Source organism: Netta rufina, assembly GCF_964035555.1.
Source record: "Netta rufina genome assembly, chromosome: 34".
Taxonomy (NCBI): domain Eukaryota; kingdom Metazoa; phylum Chordata; class Aves; order Anseriformes; family Anatidae; genus Netta; species Netta rufina.
The window spans coordinates 711,700-730,054 of NC_140158.1; the positions used below are offsets into that span (position 1 = coordinate 711,700).

The 18,355-nt window shown below is 45.5% G+C and overlaps 1 protein-coding gene across 1 annotated transcript; it reads right to left on the reverse strand.

Annotated features, from left to right (window-relative positions):
• Window positions 1-2,316: 2,316 nt before the first annotated feature.
• Window positions 2,317-16,760, reverse strand: LOC311220562 (zinc finger CCCH domain-containing protein 11A-like; the record flags this gene model as incomplete). The annotated part of the gene is given in 25 exon segments (XM_084304124.1): window positions 2,317-2,364; window positions 2,957-3,073; window positions 3,409-3,496; window positions 4,726-4,748; window positions 5,274-5,336; window positions 5,958-6,287; window positions 6,533-6,615; window positions 7,474-7,736; window positions 8,281-8,342; window positions 8,757-8,926; window positions 9,567-9,759; window positions 10,335-10,340; window positions 10,448-10,524; window positions 10,748-11,239; window positions 11,759-11,824; window positions 12,028-12,129; window positions 12,396-12,458; window positions 13,193-13,303; window positions 13,598-13,678; window positions 14,184-14,303; window positions 14,851-14,940; window positions 14,943-15,053; window positions 15,484-15,607; window positions 16,385-16,504; window positions 16,707-16,760. Coding segments are annotated over 25 exon segments (3,057 nt in total).
• Window positions 16,761-18,355: the final 1,595 nt, after the last annotated feature.

The window sequence follows — 18,355 nt, forward strand, 5'->3', positions numbered from 1 at the left end:
AATTAGAGTGATTCTGAATCCTTTCATTAAAACGCTGCACATTTCTGTGCAAATTATTTCTGACTCTTCTGGACAAAAGTGGATGAAATAGTTCTTACAAATTCATAATAAAAGGTTGGAAGCTTTTACTCACACAAACACTAGTGAATTTTCCAGGAAATATTGTTTTGGCAGGGAATTTTCCCAAATCTAAAATAAAGAGAGGAAAAGTTGGGTTCTCATATTAGTTACTGCTTTTGACTGCTGGACAAAGGGAATCAAAACAGTAGTTAAGTGCAAGGTTTCCTTCTCTTCTCTAGTATGGATAGGAATCGTCACTTCGGACCTTTAGCACCTTCAGAAACACACCCAGTGCCATGCAGGTTCCTCTGCAGCTACTTCTAACAATTACTGGTGCTCCTTAGCATGGAAGTTTGACTCAAAACTCTCTCCAGATTTAGCTCTTTTGACTGCCCAAGGAGCTCATCATTTTGCTTGTTGCCTTCCATTTTCCTGAACAGACCGGGAACGCTGTTCAGAATCTGAATGGATCTGGTCTAAGGAATGGGAAGAAAGCAAAACCAACGATACCTTGCAGTATTCCAAATTCCAAAAAAGCAGTCTCATTTTAAAAAGGACCTCAAAAGCTTTTTTTTTTTTTAAACTGACATCTGCCAACATAGCAATCCAAGCGCTAAACCAACTGAAGTTGCCCCTGAAAGCCTGAATAAAAGTGAGTAACTCTGGTGCACTCAGCAGGTCTGTAATAGAAGTCGGTTTGATTTTTCGATTTCTTTTTTTTTTGCTCCAGGGTGCTGGTAAAATTTTTGCATTAAGAGATTTTGAACCTTTTGTACCAAAGAATTAGAGATGCGCTACAGTGCCAGTAGCTGGGGGTCTGGAAATACACACCAACAAGTGTCATAAGCTTTGCCTTTGCTGAAGAAAGATGAATAGTACAAAGAAAATCTGTCTAGTTTGTTTTACAAGCTTGTCTTTCTCAGTACGGAACAAACTGACCTCCCTGGTCTAACTTTGCAGTTGCCTATTCTGCCTTTGTCCTGCAGAGAAGAGCAAGAAAGGAACAAATCTATTTTTGCACCCCAAAAACGCATTAGAGGAGGATTATCACACCCACCTAAGGGTACTGCCTTGTTTGTTTATAAAGCACAAAGCATTTCTCTTGGACAGTCTCTGTTGCTGGCCTGTTTTGTGCCTTCCATTTATAATAAAGATATTAAGATGCTTACCCCTTGTTTTTTTTTTTTTTTGTTGTTTGTTTGTTTTTGGTTTTTTTTTTTAAAGAACAGTGGAAATGGAGAGTCGGATGACAAGCAAGAACAAACACTAGAAACTCCTTGTTCTGCCCCTGCTTTTTAATCACCCAGCATCACCCCGGCTGCAAAGCAGCCTCTGCTGATTTACCTGCTTGTTAAAGCACCCCACAGGCTGCAAGTGCGGTGTGCTAGGTGTCAAGTTATATTTAACGGTGCACACGTAACCATTCATCTTCCCACAGTCAAAGCACAGAACAGCCTCTTGCTAACAGAACTCATCCCTGCTGCTGCAAGAAACCTCATGGCCTGCAGGAAAACCTCAAGCTAAGAGTTCCAAAGCAAAAGCAGAAAACGCATCATTTGTACTCTTTCTATTTGAGGGAATTCTAGCTGCTAAACGCTGCCTACATCTGAGGGCATGTTCTGAGCCTGGGGGGACGGACACTCAACACCCACTGACAGCAGGAGTGCAAAGATGCCAGCCAAGAAGGCAAAGGTTAGAGCTGAACGCTGCCTCAGCTTCCTCCAGCAGCCAGCTGGGGGTCACCTTTCACCATGCTCTCTGAGACTCTGAGCCCCGAGTTACCGCAGCCGCCACGTACAGCTGCTCCTTGCTGGCCCAAACTATTTGAAGAGTCTTCAAACTTCAGGGACCTGTTTTATGACAGCCTCAAGATCAAATTCATCTGTTCCTGAAGGCGCTGATCGTCCTGCTGTTTCTGTAGCTGTCAAAGAACAATCCTGAACTGAGGCACTCGTCTGATCAGACAGTGCTTCGGCACAGATTTGTCTTTAGCTTGACACATCAAGGTGAAGAGGAATCGATTCTTGCAAGCAACCTCTCAAGCAGGGATCTAATAAGGTGACCAGACGACAGATCTGTTGTGCAGATCTGAGCACGTCACTCTGCAGGGAATCACTTTCAAGCCTAAGATGTTTCACCCATCTCCCTGCCCCAGAGCGACACAAGGAAAGCTCTTAAGTAATTGCTAACCTCTTCTCAGTGCTCACGAGTCCCAAATCACTGATTTTACAATATATAAACCATGGCAGCTGGCACCTAGTTGGCACACGGTGACACTGCACATGTTGGCAGTGTCGTCAGGAGCTGGAAAGTCAGGGGTGAGGGGGTTAAGGGAAAACCACACATCAGTTTAGCAACTTGGCTCCCGTAGGACACTTCCTACGGCAGGAGTTTTAGCAAAGTCCCTCCCTCAGAGGGACCTGCTGGCTAATTAAAACGGGACTTCTGCTGGAGCAGTCAGAAGGCAGCAGGGTATCAGGAGATATCCAGTGGGCATCACTGTCAGTCTGTGGCAGTTTGGGGTCCAGGTATCAGTGGTTATGTGTGGTTTTCTCTGCTTCACTTTCTCCAAAGCTGTGAAAAAATATTTCTTTTACAGCACTGTACAGTCACACTTTACGGATGGAACCGGCTGCATCAACTTCCAGTATGACGGTGTTGGAAAAAGGTGCCTTTGGTGGTCAGGAGCACAACAGCTCTGGTGAGGTGTTATTTAAGTGTGTTCTTACATCTGAGTTTCCTCATAGCAGTATGTAGCTGAGGGGGTCCAGGTTTCCCAGGTAAGATTTATGTTTTTTCTCCTACCAAGCACCAGCTCAGTATACAAAGCTCTGTTAATAACACCCAAGCATGTAGACGTTAAACTGAAACTGCTTTTAAACCTATTTGTTGTTACGAAAATAGCTTCATACACCAACTTCACAGGGTAAAAATTCACATGGAAGGACAGAAAAACCCAGAAGCGCTTCCTGAGCTTCAGTTTACCAACAGCACCATCGGATTTAGATCCTGGCTGCCAGGCCAGGATGCAGGGTCTGTAAGCATTGCTGCGATGTGCAAGTGCCAAGGCAGGTTTCTGGCCTGCCCTGACTAAAATACCTTTTTTTTTTTTTAATACAAACAGCGTGCCAGGTACGCTGTAATGCCAATGTGCCAGGTCAATAGAGGATGTCAAACAACAGAGGCGTTTATCCTAATTTCTGGCATGAAAACACTTTTAACAGCATTCTTTTCACGAAGAAACCCCTCTCTATCTTCTCCAATGCTCCAGGATCTGCTGCTGCTGCAGCAGCCGCGCTGGTACAACCCACATCTTTGCCAAATCTTTTTTTCATAATTGTGCTTTACCTCGGCAATGTTGAGGTCACTCCTCTTCCTCCTCCAGCTGAGGAAGCAGCTCGCTGGTTCTGCCACACCACAGGTGCGGAAGCGAAAGCTGGGAACACAGGAGTCAAACTCTCAGTGCTCACGAAGCCACCAGGGCACAGGGCTGACCCAGAGGCACCCCGGATCTGCTCTCCCTCCCCGCTGCGAGGCTCGCAGCAGCCCCGACCCGAAGCGCACACAATGCTTTGCATGGTGATGTCATTGCTGATTCTGAGTCCCCAGGTGAGGATCTGCTTCACCACTCTCAACGTTGGTGTTGTTTTTTTTTTTTTTTTTTTTTTTTTCTTTTAAACATTCACAGCTTATGGGAAACCATCAGGTAAACCACAGATCGCTAGGGAAGAAGTCCCACACGAGGGAAGTCCGTGCTTTACTTCCAGGCAGTGGCACGTGCTTTAACACGCCGCGTTCGACAAAGCAGCTCTCCCCGTTTTGCTCAGTGGCAACAGGCACGACTGCAATGCACACAGCTGTAGGCAGCACCTGCAGGTCCCAAACCCTTAACCCGTTTTTAGAGAGCACCAATTTTTTAAGTAGTGCTTTTCCCTTAATCCATGACCCCTTCTTTCCTTTATTTCTATCGGGTGGCTCTCCTCCATTTTCCTCCTCAGTGTCTGAGCAGACACTGGGAATCGTTTCCGGAGGAAGGGCACTGCTGAAGCTCCTCCATCTACTCTCTGAGAAAAGAGAGTATGTTAAAGAATACATCTTTCCTTTCTTTTCCCTTTTTTAAATACAATTTCTGAAATCAACGCTGCGGCCTGGCAGCAAATACCTACAGGACTAAAGATGATTCCTCATCCTCACTGTAACGTTGTAGTTAACCTCCAAACGAACCCACCTCCCCAGGAAGCGGCCATTTGAGATGGGAAGGGGCAGAGCAAGAGGAAGCTCTCCTTAGCCTAGCTCTTCCCCCAACACCACCTCGCCACCCAGCACCAAATTCAATTCACCTGCTCCGCCCGATCACTCGAACGGGCGTCCGACGCTGGCACACGCCACAGCGGTGGTTCTGATGTGCCTTAAATCACCTCTCCGCAGAATATCTCGGGTCTGTATGCTCAAATAACGCAGTATTTGAGAAATAACGCCCAGAGCTCACACTCTGAGTGCAGCCCAACAGCACCAAAGCACCGGTAGGCTAAACATTCCGAACCTGGCAACAAGGCTGACCCAAGCAACAGCACGGAACCCTTCTGCACCTTCAGCGTGGACATCAGCGTAAGGAAACACAGACCTCCTCGATCCAAATTTTAAGCGAGAAACGCAAAAGGTCACCCAACCGGCTTGTTTTCAGCAAGCTAAAGGAGAAATAAAGGCGACAACCGGGTGCATCCAGAGTTAGTCAGATCCTGAAGGCAGTTCCTTGGGGGAACGGAGGAGCAACGCGCCAGATGAGGGCTGCCTTACAGCACACCCCTTAGAGGCACTGCTACGGAAGGAAGGCAGAAGGTTGGAACTCGAAATAACTCGCAAGGCGCCTGTTAAGGGGGAAATCTTTCAGTTTTTTCTCAGCAGAACCTCCCCTCTTCCCCCCCCCCCCCATGAAGGCAGCCCGGGGACTCTTTCCTTCCTTAGGGAGAGGGCAGGGACGGGGCAGGGTGGTGGGACAGATGGCCAGAGGGTCGGATGGACGGACAGACAGCCGGACAGAGGGCCCAGCAAGGCCTGACGAAGGGCTCAGGAGCGGGAGGGAAGGGCAGGGCGAGGGGAAGGGCAGAGAAGTACAAATCTTTTTTTCCTTGTGATAACTTTTCTTGATCAAAAAACACGATTGTGAATGAGGCAAAATGAAAGATGAAACATGGGGACGTGCGGATACTCACGATGATGCAGCCTTCTATCTGCATGTTCACCTGCTCATAGAGCCACACCTGGATCCTCGACCTCTGCAGAACGAAGGAGGAGAGTAAGTCGGGCCACAAACACTGAGCACTTTTGTTCTCTCATGTGTTCAGAAATACCTGCTAGCCACAGCCACGACAGCTCCCAAACGCTCCGAGGAGCAACTCTCAGGGGCAGTTTCAATGAGCAATCTGACATTTGAGCGTTATACCATCGGGTGAATACTACACATTCGGTGAAGAACACGTTTCCAGTCACAAGGGATCACCCCTGCACGCCCGGCTACACGAGGGGGAAACGCTGGGCTCCTTGTGCCCACCAGCACGCCGCACAGCTCTCCATCCCCCACAAACCCGTCCCGGGACACGGCCAGGAGCCGAAAACTCACCGAGGGGAATCCCCAGACCCTCCCCACTCCCCCCACACCTCCCTAATCCCCATCCCCGCCCCCTCCCCGCGGTACTCACGTTCTGCAGGTAGCGGAAGATGAGGTTCTGGGGCGCTGCGTTAAGGGCTCAGCACGGGGACAACAGTTCCGGGCTCGGGACAAGGCCCCAAACCCCACAACGAGGCCTCAGGGCCCCGCGACAAGGCCTCAAGGCCCAGGCCGAGCCCCCAGGGCCCCAGATCCGAGACCCCTGAGGTCCGAGCCGCCCCCCACCCACCTCCCTGGCACCCCGCAGCCGCAGGAAGGATACGATGGGCTGCACAATCACCTTCTGCACCTTCTGGTCCTGCTCGCGGTACGCCATGGCTGCCGCCGCCTCGCCGCTCCCACTGCCAGCACCGCAGGCAGAAGAGGCGAAGGCTGATGGTAGAACAGGGCTTGGGGTGAAGGGAAAGCGAGGGCAGGTGGGCGCAGTCTCTGAGCTCTCCTCCTCCTGATTTTGCTTTTTCTCCCCCATTACTGAGCTGGCAGAAGTCCCCGTGAAGTCCTTTGGCACGATGAAGGCCTGTGTGAGCTCCAGCAGCAGTTTCGTCGGCGGAGGTTTTCCCTGGTGGGGCCGGGGCGTCACAGCACACACACACACACACACACGGAGACGCGTGGTTTTGTCCAAACATTAAGTATTTACAACAAATTCGACAAGCGCTTTTCCTCTGCCAGCAGCAAATGCCTGAGGGCCCCCACAGCTTCACAAATCATAGCGGGAAGAGCCTACCGTGCCGCGAAAAGTTCGGAAAATAATTCAAAATTGATCTGCTAGGGGAAAAAAAACGATGGCTGGTGGCAGGGTACACAATACACCCGAATCTCAGCTTCTTCCTCCGCAGAGTCAGTGCCCACGCCCAAGCGCGATGCTGATGGCACCCGAACATTTGCTGTAGCAGGCAGCAGAGCCAGCAGCTCAGGGGAGCAAGTTTTAAAACCAAGAGGCACTTAAACAACCCTTCATCGACCCCGTAACTGCGGCAGAGTCCCGACTGCTCGCCCCGGAGTCCTCACACCAGCAAAAAGCACCAACCAAAGCCTGGGGGAACTTTGGTACAGCACAAGAGAAGGGAGTGGGGGTAGCGGAGCCGCATGGCAGAGCTGCTGCTTTTCACTATTTGATCCTCCCTGATAATTGAAAGAAAGGCTGGGTGGGCTGACCCCCACCCCCACTCCTGGCAGCAAGTTTGGTCCACAACACACTGGAATAACGATTCTGCTCCCTCCCACCACTACAGCTTCATCATCTGACACAGGTACAGTCAAAACAACGGCATACATGAGTAAAAGTCAAGAGTTGACATAGTAACTCCAGGATTTGTCTATCAACTGTCCGAGAAATCAGAACACCGAAGCTTCACAATGTGCCCAACATCGAGTTGTGCCAAGGGCGGAGGAAGGAAGAAGCTTTACGTTTAAGCCTTCAGAGCATCGCTCCATCAGAAGATCGATTTGCAGCCACCATGGCGTGCCAATGGAGATCTTTCTGTGCCAAAAGAAGTGCTTTGTTCTCTCGATATCGAAGGTAAGAGAACGGATGCACAAGACCTTACCTCTGACCAGCAGGGAAATTTAGGACAACTGAGTGCAGATCCTGCCAATTTCTACCACTTCGGACTGTGCTTTAAGTCTCATTGCAAAGCCTCAGTTAGAAAAAGGATCACCTCGGGGTATCCAACAAGAAGAACAGTTTCAATTTTTTTTTTTTTTTTTTTTTTTAATTCTACCATAGGACTACGCAGTTCAACTGTCAATCATCTCGGAGAGTTCAAGGAGGAGGTCATCCTCGTCCTTCCCTGGGTCTAAGTCGATTTCGGCTTCCAGTCTGCCTCCTGAGATTTCCCAAAGTAGCTTCTCAAAATCTTCATCCGCAGATAAGGGCGCGTTCCCTGTGGAACTCAGCCGGCGTGTCCGTGCCTCTTCTAGCTGGGAAGAAGCTGAGGTCGAGGTCTCGAGATCCATCTCCATCTGCTCCTCAAATCTTTCCGGGCTTCCAAGACGCACTTCAGGTCTTGGGAGAGCAAGAAAGAACAATCAGGATATGCCATTTCTTAACGGGAAATCCCTTTCCTGCAAACCGGCTCTTAAAACTGTAGGCAAGCCCTCCTACGCTTCAATCTTACACAGGGATTGTTATCAATCAACCCAGGGCTACATTTAGAGCCCGATGCGTTACCAGGTACATTTTTCAGTCTGGGGGTTTATCTGTGAAGCCAGGGCACCTGGAGTTGAGGTGGCATTCTTGAGGACCAAAAGGCAGAGGACACTACTCATCATCTATCACCTCACGAGGAAGTAGAACTTCACCTCATCCTCGTTCAGGTATTCAGACAACCCAAGAAGTCACCGGAAAGCTGTGCTGACTTGCAGCATTTCAAGAAAGCCTAATTAAGCAATCCTGCTAGCTGCTAGAAAGTGGTTTCAGGTGACTTATTCCTTTGATGGATTTGGGCTTTAATTATCTCAGAACCCTCATTTTTTCCCACATGTGACAGAACTTACGTTTCCCTGGGGATATACACTGATTAAGAAAAAGAGCAAGTTGGGGTTGTCACCTGTTTGGGGGATTTTCTTCAAGTCTGATGGCTGGGACGTGCTCCGGCACGTCTGAAACACCCTAGAAAGCAGCAAAACAGTATTTATGACACATGGGTAAAAGATTCCTTAATAGCTTTTTCCTCCACACTGCTTCTCCTCTGGCATTGCGGAGCCGTGGCCAAAATACAAAAGCAAGGTGCTCCTGAAGAAAGTTCACATTCACCTGGAGGTTACTCATGATCTTGTGTCTTTTAAGAACGTGGCATTAATGGACAAAATCCCCCACACCAGAGAAATCACAGCATCAGAGTACCGGTTAAAGAGTGCCATTCATCTCATAAATACAGAAGGGTTCTACAAGCATCCTGGAGACAGCTACTGGATTTCAAAGGAAACAGAAGGCCTGCAGAACGTTTGAGTTTTCCACCTTTTCTCCTAGAGGAGGGTAGAAATTTAACAAGGGATCCATCTCTGCATTAGCCCCTGGCCTTACCATGGCTGCTTTTCTGGCTGGAGGTCCCATCATGTCAGCATCAAAGGCAGTCTGTAGTTCCACAGCTGCTATGGCAGAGGGATAACTCCCAGGTGCCTTACGTTTCAGTGCCTTCTTCTTGGGGAAAGTGACTTTCCCACGCGAAGGCTTCACAGGTGTCATAAAGTTGGCTAGAGTAAAAGGAAGAGAGAACTGATACAGTCTTGCTCTGCCTCAGGAAAAATCCAGGTTCTCTTAATCATTTCCACAGTCCTTCTACACAGTTAAATGCATTTGGCCAGCACAATTACACCGCCATTGCCTGGATTCTCAGGAATCTTTTCCACATAGTAAACTCTGTCTACCAACAAGCCATACAAAGGAACAAAGAAACCGAAGAGCTACAGTAAATAATAATCCAGGACAAGGGACACCTCCGACACATAGCAATCCTAAGTGCAAGCTAGGTTCACAAATATAGACGGCTTTTATATTTAAAGTCCTGCTCCCGCTAGGAAAGGAAAAAGCAGCAGTTATAGTAGGACAAGAGTGTATGCAACTGTTGTACCAGCTTCCTCTCCCTTGCAGTGATGTCCCACAGTTAAGCTGTTCTACAAAGTCCACACTTGTAGTGTCATTTTCTAGTCTCCCGTTCCTTACCTAACATCTGGCTGGCAGGAAAAGAAACAAACTAAGAAAAAGAAAGTACACCCTTTGCTTCGTAGCATTGCGTGGCAAAATGCACCCTGCCAGAGTTACAGCATGAGAATTGTCATCTTCTGTCTGTATTTCAGAAGACAACCTAAGTAACTCTTAACCTTCAACACTTACTTTTAGCTTCCTGGCCCTGAAATTGAGCTGCCACTTTCCCTGCTGGTTCAGTATTAAAGAAGCCAGCAGCAGATTTGACAGCAGCTTCCTCCTTCCGAAGCTTCTCTTGTTGTTCTCTCTGTTGCCACTTCTCCCACCGTCTCTCTTCAAAGCTCTTCTCTGGACATTTACGAGTTCCGCTCTGCTGAGTGGGCTAGAAGGAAAGAAAAGGAGTGCATGAATAGGACAAAAAAAAAAAAAAAAATCCGTGGAGATTTCGTTAAGAAAATCTGATCAGCAATCCCTCCAAAATGGTCTTGATGTGGAACAGCATATTAATATTGTTCAGGTTACTGTTGTGTTTTTTTTTCTCCATAAAATTCTGCCTGTAGCAAGAGCCATGCTTTACTATGGACACAGTCTCACATATCTGCAATATCCACTATGGCAAGCTTCTTTAAACAGATAGGATGTTCTGCTGTACATCTATTTATCACATTCTTTTTAAGCAGCAGAAAGTCATACAAGTTCCCCTATACAGTATCCACTGACAGATTGATTTCCTTGAACACAGAACTCTGGCCTTCTGTATTAAATCCTTCATGTCTGACAGATCAAGTCAGTAAGAACAAAAAGAATTCCCTCCACGTTAACTGTGTAGATTTCAGCTGGTGCTAACAGGGTTTCTTTGTTGCTGTGGTATAAACAGACTGATTCCAAGTTTGAGGATTACAGAGCTGTCTGGAAATGCTGCTGGCGATAGGATTTAGACTGCACTGCAGCTCCTACCAGGTGCTGAAGGGTAAGAACACACTCAAGAGGGTGGCACACGGTGAGTAACAAAACTTGTCAGAATTATCAGAAATTGTACGAATGTATGTGTGTCTTCACAGAGGACTCACCTGTACATCAGGTCCAGAGGAAAGTTTAGGAAAAGGCCGGTTCAATTCCACTGTCTTCTTTTCTTCTTTTTCAGGTGCTTTAAAAAAAGACAAAAAAAAGTTTTGTCAACGGCAGAAATAAAGAAAGCTGGGTACTTGTTTCCTTTGTGCATTTATTTCCTTGTGTCCCATGAGAGAGAGAGAGAAAGGCTACAATGTGCAAGCCATTCAGCATTTATCCATGAAGCAGATCCTGAGCAAACTGAACTTGCTCAATATGGGAAGCACCTCACTGGGGCAGGCATTAAAGCATCTTATTACCTGTTAGTTTTGTGCTCCATAAAGATTTCTGCTCTGCTGGGGCAGGTCCGGGTAGTGCTGAGGGAGCTGGCACATCTCCTTCACTCTGCTGCATCCGCAGAGCTTTCTCACGCTTTATTTCTTCCAAGGTTTTAACACGTACTTCTCCTTCTGGCTTGACTTTTCCTGCCGGCTCCTTCGTCTGCCCTTTGCTGGGCCCGGACAGAGCGAGCTGCTTCTTGGACTCACCCTGAATTTTGCTCTTGCTATGGCATTCTCCTGCTTTTTTCTTCTCTTCTACCAAGCGATTATTCTTTTTTTCAGACAAGGCTTCAGAGAAAGTTTGGATGCGACCTGCACGAGCAGCTCTTGCCCCTGCGCTGGAATCTTCACTTTTACCATGCCCTTCAGCCTCGGCTTTGGCTTGAGTTTCGCGTCTCTGAAGAGCTTTCTCACGACGGATTTCCTCCAGTGTTTTCACATGGATCTCTCCCATCGGCTTAGCAGCCTTCCCTGTCATCATCAAGAAATGAGGAGAAGCACCAACATTTAAAGAGAGTCCAGCAATATTTTAAGTCTCCAAAATTTGTCAGAGCACTAAGGAAAACTCATCTTGACTGTTCCCAATAATGCATCTTAGAACAATATCCTTAGAACAACATTCTCCTCTTCCTCTGAGCCACTTGTATTTTGAAGACCAGCCCTATCCAGAGAGAACTGCTACACAGAAATGCTGCTTTACTTTATTACTTTTTTAGTCTGCATTTCAAATTCCTGCTCCTGGCAGTGGTTCTATTCTAATTGTACGTAACGCTTCACAGAAGCAGCTAAAAACCTTGACAAGGCACAAGTAGAAAATAAACACACACCTAGAGCCAGAGTTCTGATAGTGGCTGTCAGAAGAGCTTCAGCACTCAAGCAAGAGGCGTCAGTTCTTTGTTTTCGTTTAAATTAGTTTTTAGGGATGTATGAAAGCACTCCAAGTTCATGGAAAGGAAGGAGGAGAAAGCACATTTAATATCTAGCTGTTACCTCTCTCAGTACTGGTCTGTTTAGGAGGTAATCCCAGCCTGTCCTTCAGAGACTTGGGAACTCGAACTGCAAAACAGAAAAAGAACGAATTAGGGAGGCTGCATAATGTCAACTTCAGGTTCACATTTCAAAACAAGACAGGAAAGGTGACTTTGAATCCCAGTGATTACGACCTCAGCCAACATGCAAAAAGAAACATCACTGGAAAAGGACAAACAGAAAGACTAAATACAAAACCCAGGAATCCAATCCAGATGCCCGTTTAGTACCTGTCTCTCTCTTGGGTGCTTTGTCAGCATTTCCCGGAGCCTCTACCTTCTTCCCCAGCCTTTCAGCAAGGCTGCGCTTCACTGGAAGGCTGCTTACATCATCTTCAGAGAAAACAAGGAATATTGTAAGAACTTTTCTTTGCAGGAAGGTTTGAGAACAGTCAACAATAAGCTTCTCTTTTTCAAGCATATTTTCATAGAATTGCCTTTCAGCTGCTAAATGATTTATTTATTTATTTATTTGCCATTTCTGCCGTCAACACAGATCTCCACTGCAATGTATTTTCCTTTCATACATCACAAATACTCTTTAATGCAGTCATATATAGAAGGCAGCACCTACGTAACAGCTCGTAAAAAGTTCTTACCTGCAGAGGCTTTCCGTTTTCCTTGTCTATCAGCAAGATCTACTCGAACCACAGGTTCCTCCCCTAAAACAAAAGGGAATTTTTTTTTCTATTTCACAGAAACCAGTAGCCAACAGAAATGGTATCCTGTTAGCCCATGTCCAAAAAACCCCAGTCAGACACTCTTTTGACAGCTAAACCACATAAACTCATATTTTAACTATAATTAACATAGGAAAAAAATATTAATAGTCTCAGTGCTTGCTTCAAATTCCAGCTGAGATAGTAGAGAGTGAATCTGAGCCTGCTTGACACCTATACTTTGTGCAGAACAAAGCTGCATAAGCAAGCAGAATATTCTTAGGTACAAATGCTGAGAAATATTCCTTTCTAAGGTGAATGTCTACGAGTAAAAGTACTTCCACACTTTTTTCCTTTTAAAAGGCATTTGCACAGCTCTAAACAATTCATATACAAACTCCTGTCATACTGTGTCCACACCTGCCACTGTCAGCCTCTTTAATGCTTCAGAAATTGCTTCTTGTATAGCACTGGCTTCTACAGCTCGCTCTTCTCGTTACTCTTCTGTTTTTCAGTTACCCCCCTATTTGCATACTGACACTTTTTTTTTTTTTTCTCCTGCCGCTGCACTTAACCTGAGCACCAAATCTTTCCAGTACAACCAGGGACTTTAAGCATAAAAGCACGTTTTGAACAGAAGGCAGCACCAGAAGGCTAACATGGGTGAATTGTTTTAAGTATTGCTTAACCCTCCAGTTTAGGAGTAAGGAAATCAAAACAAAAGCATTCATTATTACCTTTCTTGGAAGACAGTGTCACAGTTCTCACCACTGTCCGGACATTTTCCTTTTCTGGAGCAGGAAAAATCATAGAATCAACGGGACGAAGAGAAGATCTTGAAGAACCTTCTGTTCAGAGCAACCAAAACATAAGGAAGTTTACCCAACATAAAAAACTATCACAAAGAACAAAAAACTTTAAATGATTTGTTACTGTCAAAAATACAGCAAGCAGAGCATGTAAAGAAGAGAGGTGACTAATTTGCCTCTGGTTGCCCTTTGAACTCCCATTTAGAATACCAGCTGGCTGAGAATCAGGTTGCTTTATGCCCCCAGCTAAAAATGGAAGTCTGTCCCTCAAGCAGCTCCCAGTCACCATCACCTGCCGTGAACAGGATAAGAAAGTAGGGAATATTAACTCACCACCGTGTCTCTTATTTTTTTCCTTCATCTTCTGCCATTTGATTTCCTCAAGTGTTTTTATTCCAAAATTCAGATTGCCCTCTGAAAACAGGAAACAGTTCATGAGACAGGCTTAGAGGCACTCACTGAGGACCACAGGTCCTCAGGCTTCTTAGCGCTCAGGAACTTTCTGAAGTATTTAGAATAAAGCCTGTCAACACTCCTCACAAGTGAAAGAGCCATAGAACCAATGGCATTTTGCCCCTCCTTTCATCCTTCAGGGTTCAAAATGTAGTTTTAATTTTAATCCATTTACACGATATTAGATCCCTCTATTGTTAGATATGGCTTATCAACAGTGGTTGCAAGGCTGCACGTGCAGCCATTTAAACTCCATGCTGTGGCCCCGTTTTGTTCTCCAAAAGTAAAGAAAAGGAGTTCACCTTTCTGACCCAATGGGCACATGATGGTATTAATGGCAGAAATGAGATCATGGAAATAACCGACTCCATTCAGCACCCCTACATTTTGTTGTGTTTTTACACCACACTGCTTTTGAGTTAACTGTCAAGTTCTTCTGATTTATCCTACTAAGGTGCTGGCATACCTTGTTTAGTAGTAATAGAACTGCCTTTCCGAGTGGAAATCACCCGTAATCCATTTTTGCCTTCCGCAGCTGGATGCTGGATGGGAGTTTTAGTTTCTTCTCCTTCCTCAGAAAGTTGGTCTGAAGGGGAAAAATCGATTCAGTTATGCATACACCAGATTGGTCATGATTACGTAGCTCATGCAGTGACACTTCAGCCCATGGTTCATATAAAAAACTTTGTTGCTGTTTTGTGGTTTTTTTTGTTTGTTTTGTTTTGTTTGTTTGTTTTTAAACAGCTACACTGACCTGATGAACTCCTAAGTAGAATACACTAGGACAAAACATCTAGGACTCTAGATTCTCTCTGCAGCTTTAACTACTACACAACACATTGCTCTTCAGACAGAAAAAAGAAATTTCCTTCCTAGTTTCATATAGAACTTTACACAACAGACCAGCTAAAGCCAGGAGTGGTTCCAAGCTTTCCTCCAACGTTTCAGGTTCTGTCCACCGACTGCCAGACAAAGCCACCAGTGACCTGGCCAGACTGCCTGCCCTATTGCTAGTCAGACCTCAGGTCATCTGTGATTTACACATTCATTTACAGCACAGATTCCTTCAAGAACCAAAGATTTACACAATCATTTACAGCACAAATTTGTTCCAAGATCCAAAACATGCTCACCATCATCACCTTCATCATCATCTGCAGCATTGATTACAACTGGAGGGTGTGTAGGGCTTGGGACATTTTCAGAGTTTTCCACTTTCGTCACCCCCTTAGCTGTGGAGAGGGATTTGACTGGACAGAAAGTTTGTTTTGCTGCAGTGACATCTGAGCCACTTTCAAATCATCGTCCGCGGACTCAGGCGGACTTGGCAGTGTAGCTAGAGGAAGAGGAGGATCATCGGTAATATGGCAGTTTAAAACTTTGACCACAATGCAAAGAGATGGTAGCAAAGGCAGATAACCCGCACAGACAACGAGTTCAGCATCTCCTTTTGCCCATCCCATCACTGCTTACGCCGTGAACAATGACTTCCCTTCGAACAACAACACATCTCCCTACCACCCAGCAAAAGAGGAAACAACAGGAAGCAAACTGCAAGGCAAACATCACACTAAGCAAAGAGAAGCTGAGCACGAAAGCAGAAAACAAACACCAGCAGTACACTCGGTGCAGTACACCTATGACTGCAGACCTTTTCCTGCACTCACAAATGAACAGTTACCTGATGCCCCCTACAGGATTGGCACCCACTAAGTACTACTCAAAATTAATTCTTCAGCGCTTAAAGAAAAAGGACCTAAACTCACTCTTGCTTGGTGGTAAGAACTGTCCATCGATGTAACGTCCCTTTGCATGATGAAAAGCACAGTTGGCTTTCTGACAGCCTCCCGGCTGGTTCTCCCAGTAGCAAGGAATCTCACTGCGCTTTTTCTGAAGACAGAAAGAAAGAAAAGCTTGTGATAACATGCACCTGAGGCTTGCAAAGAGATGCACAGCTCCAGATCGTGACAGCTGTCACAACACAGTGCTGAAACATCATTCCAAAGGTCAGTTTCTCAGTTAAGTGTAGTATTTCTGGGCATATTCACAAAGTTTGCATAAGCTGTAACCACTATGCACATTTAGATTGGTCATCATTCAGTTTGAGAAGACAGGCACTCTCAGACATCCGTTGAGGGTGGGTTAAACTAATACACCTAGGATTATACTAGGATTATTCAGAGGGAAAAAGAACATCTGAAATTGCCTAGGCTAACCCTGTCTAGAACTACTTCTTGGACACTTAGTTCTGCTGCACCTTTAACTTTCCCCACTTCCTACCCCAGGCAGCTACAACAGCGTTATCTGAAGGACTGTGGGTCAGAAGAGACCTGATAGTTCATTATCAAGCCTGCTCCCATGAGGATAGAACAGCCTGTTTATTACCCCCCTGCTCCAGCAGGTTTTAGCAGTCTATTTAACAGCTATTCTGCATCTCTTGAGAAAACTGTCAGCATCTAATAAAAAAAAATAAAAATATCTTGCTAAGACATACCTAAGGCATTGATTTTATTTCCCTCTGCTTCCTCCCACCCCCCCTCTTGGTAACAGAAACCGGTATGATTTTGAAGCAAACGAATCTATCCTGCAAAAGCACAATCAGTACACCTACGGCACTGAAAAATGCTTTTGTTGATTTATTTTGAGAACACATCGTTAGGCACTCACGTCAATTTCCATGTGTCTGAATCGGCAGACATTCCTGAAACAATGACCCTCCTGCCACAGCTTGCAGACCGTCTCATTGCCCAGAGCAGCTTCGCAGTGGCGGTAGGCACATTTGTCTCCCTGGAACCAAAAGGAAACCAACAAGGAAAATAGAGTACAGCCTCAAAAATGGCCATGCTGCTGCCTCATGTTGCTACAACTGAATTCAGAATCTATCTGGTTCTCAAGTTAACCAAAGACCAGTGTGCTTCCTCCTCCTAATCTACTCCTTCCCGAAAAAAAAAGGGGAAAAAAAAGCAAGGCAAAGGAAAACCAGCCATACCTTGGTACAGGTAGAATAGAAATAGAAGTAGCAGTCGTCTCCTTGTTTAGACATGCCGACGAGTTCTGCTAACAAGCTTGGGTTCTCTCCACTGGGACTTCCTCTGCTCTTGGAGAGAGCTGTCTTCACCCTTGCTTGGGCTGAAAGTCTTCTACTGGCTTGTGATCGGTGAAATCTTCTTTTTAAAAGTAACCCGAAAGAAAGTAACAAGTGAAGAATAATGAGGAACGAACATTTTTCCAGCTTTCTTCAGTTAATCAAATCAAGTTATCAGTCTCTCGAAGAGAGCAAAGCCTTGAAATCAGCTGTTACATGAACTAACTAAATATTAAAGTTCTGTAAAGCTGCCAGGAGCTTTGTCAGCAAGCGTTCTCTTCCACATCCTCAATAATATGACTTGGAGCACATCTGGAAGCCTGAAAACGGAGTCACTCCTTAAAAAAACACCTGATGATACATGCAAGTCAATAATCAACTATGGCTACAAATAACTTCTCTAAAACACAGTTAGGACACATTAAACAGCACGTTCCAGCCACTGTGGGTCTTCGATTTCACCTACCTGGACAACCTCAGCAAAGTTATCGATCTTCAAAGGCTTCCAGTTAACTGCTCCTGTAGGCCCAACCAAGACTGAATCAGTGAATTAATAATAAAGGGGTAGGAAGAATTTTCCTCCTCACTTTGCCAAGGGAACCTCTCATCCACAATTCAAACATAGGATGCGCTTTTAAACAGCTTATAACTAATAGAGGAAGCAAGTCCATTTGAATGCTCTCTCAGACTGGACGCAGCCAGGGTTAGTTAGCTCTTCAAAAAAATAAAAACCAAAAAGCAAAACAAAACAAAAACAAAAAAAAACAGCGCATTTAGAGATGAACGCGTGATTCAAAGTGGCTGCAAAAATGAGGCTCCATCTTCCACAGCCGGACAATTTAACTTTTTTTTTTTTTTTTTTTTTTTTTTTTAATTTAAAATTCAGCATATTCCAATCTCTGGTCTTCAAGATTTCTTCACCTATTAAGAAAACACAAAAACCTTCCCCCGTCTTTATTACCTGTACAGCAAAAAACATACCAGTGCATCTAAAGCCACAGATGTGCATACGCATACACACATCTGTGTTTATGCACACACGAGGAGGGAGTGAGAGAAAGTTAGCGAGAGCGACAGTGAAAATCAGAATTTTTGCCTTTTCGACACAGAGAGCGCGTAAAAATTCTCTCATTTTGAGGGAACTAGAAAAAAATGGAGGCTCTACAAAAGATTTTGATGAGTATGCCTTCGAGGCCGATGCTTTGTAACATGAGGGATCTGGGGGCCAGCACACAAATATGCATACGTATGTACATGCATACAGGATAAACATATCTATACACACAAGCGTGCACAGTATATGTTGTATGATCTCCATATCGAGAACAACTCGTAGCCCTGATCAGACACGTAGAGTTGCAATCAATTAACAGCAGCAAGACAGCAGATCACGGGTACAGCAAGCTTTGAGAGGCAGGGGAATGCTCACTTTGCCAGTGGCATGGCTGCATGATACCAAGGATTTTGAATTAGTTTGATTTTTTGGAAGCAATTTGGTTTTTCTTTCTGCGCTGTAGCAAATACCACAGGTTTGCCATCACGTGCTGTTCCCT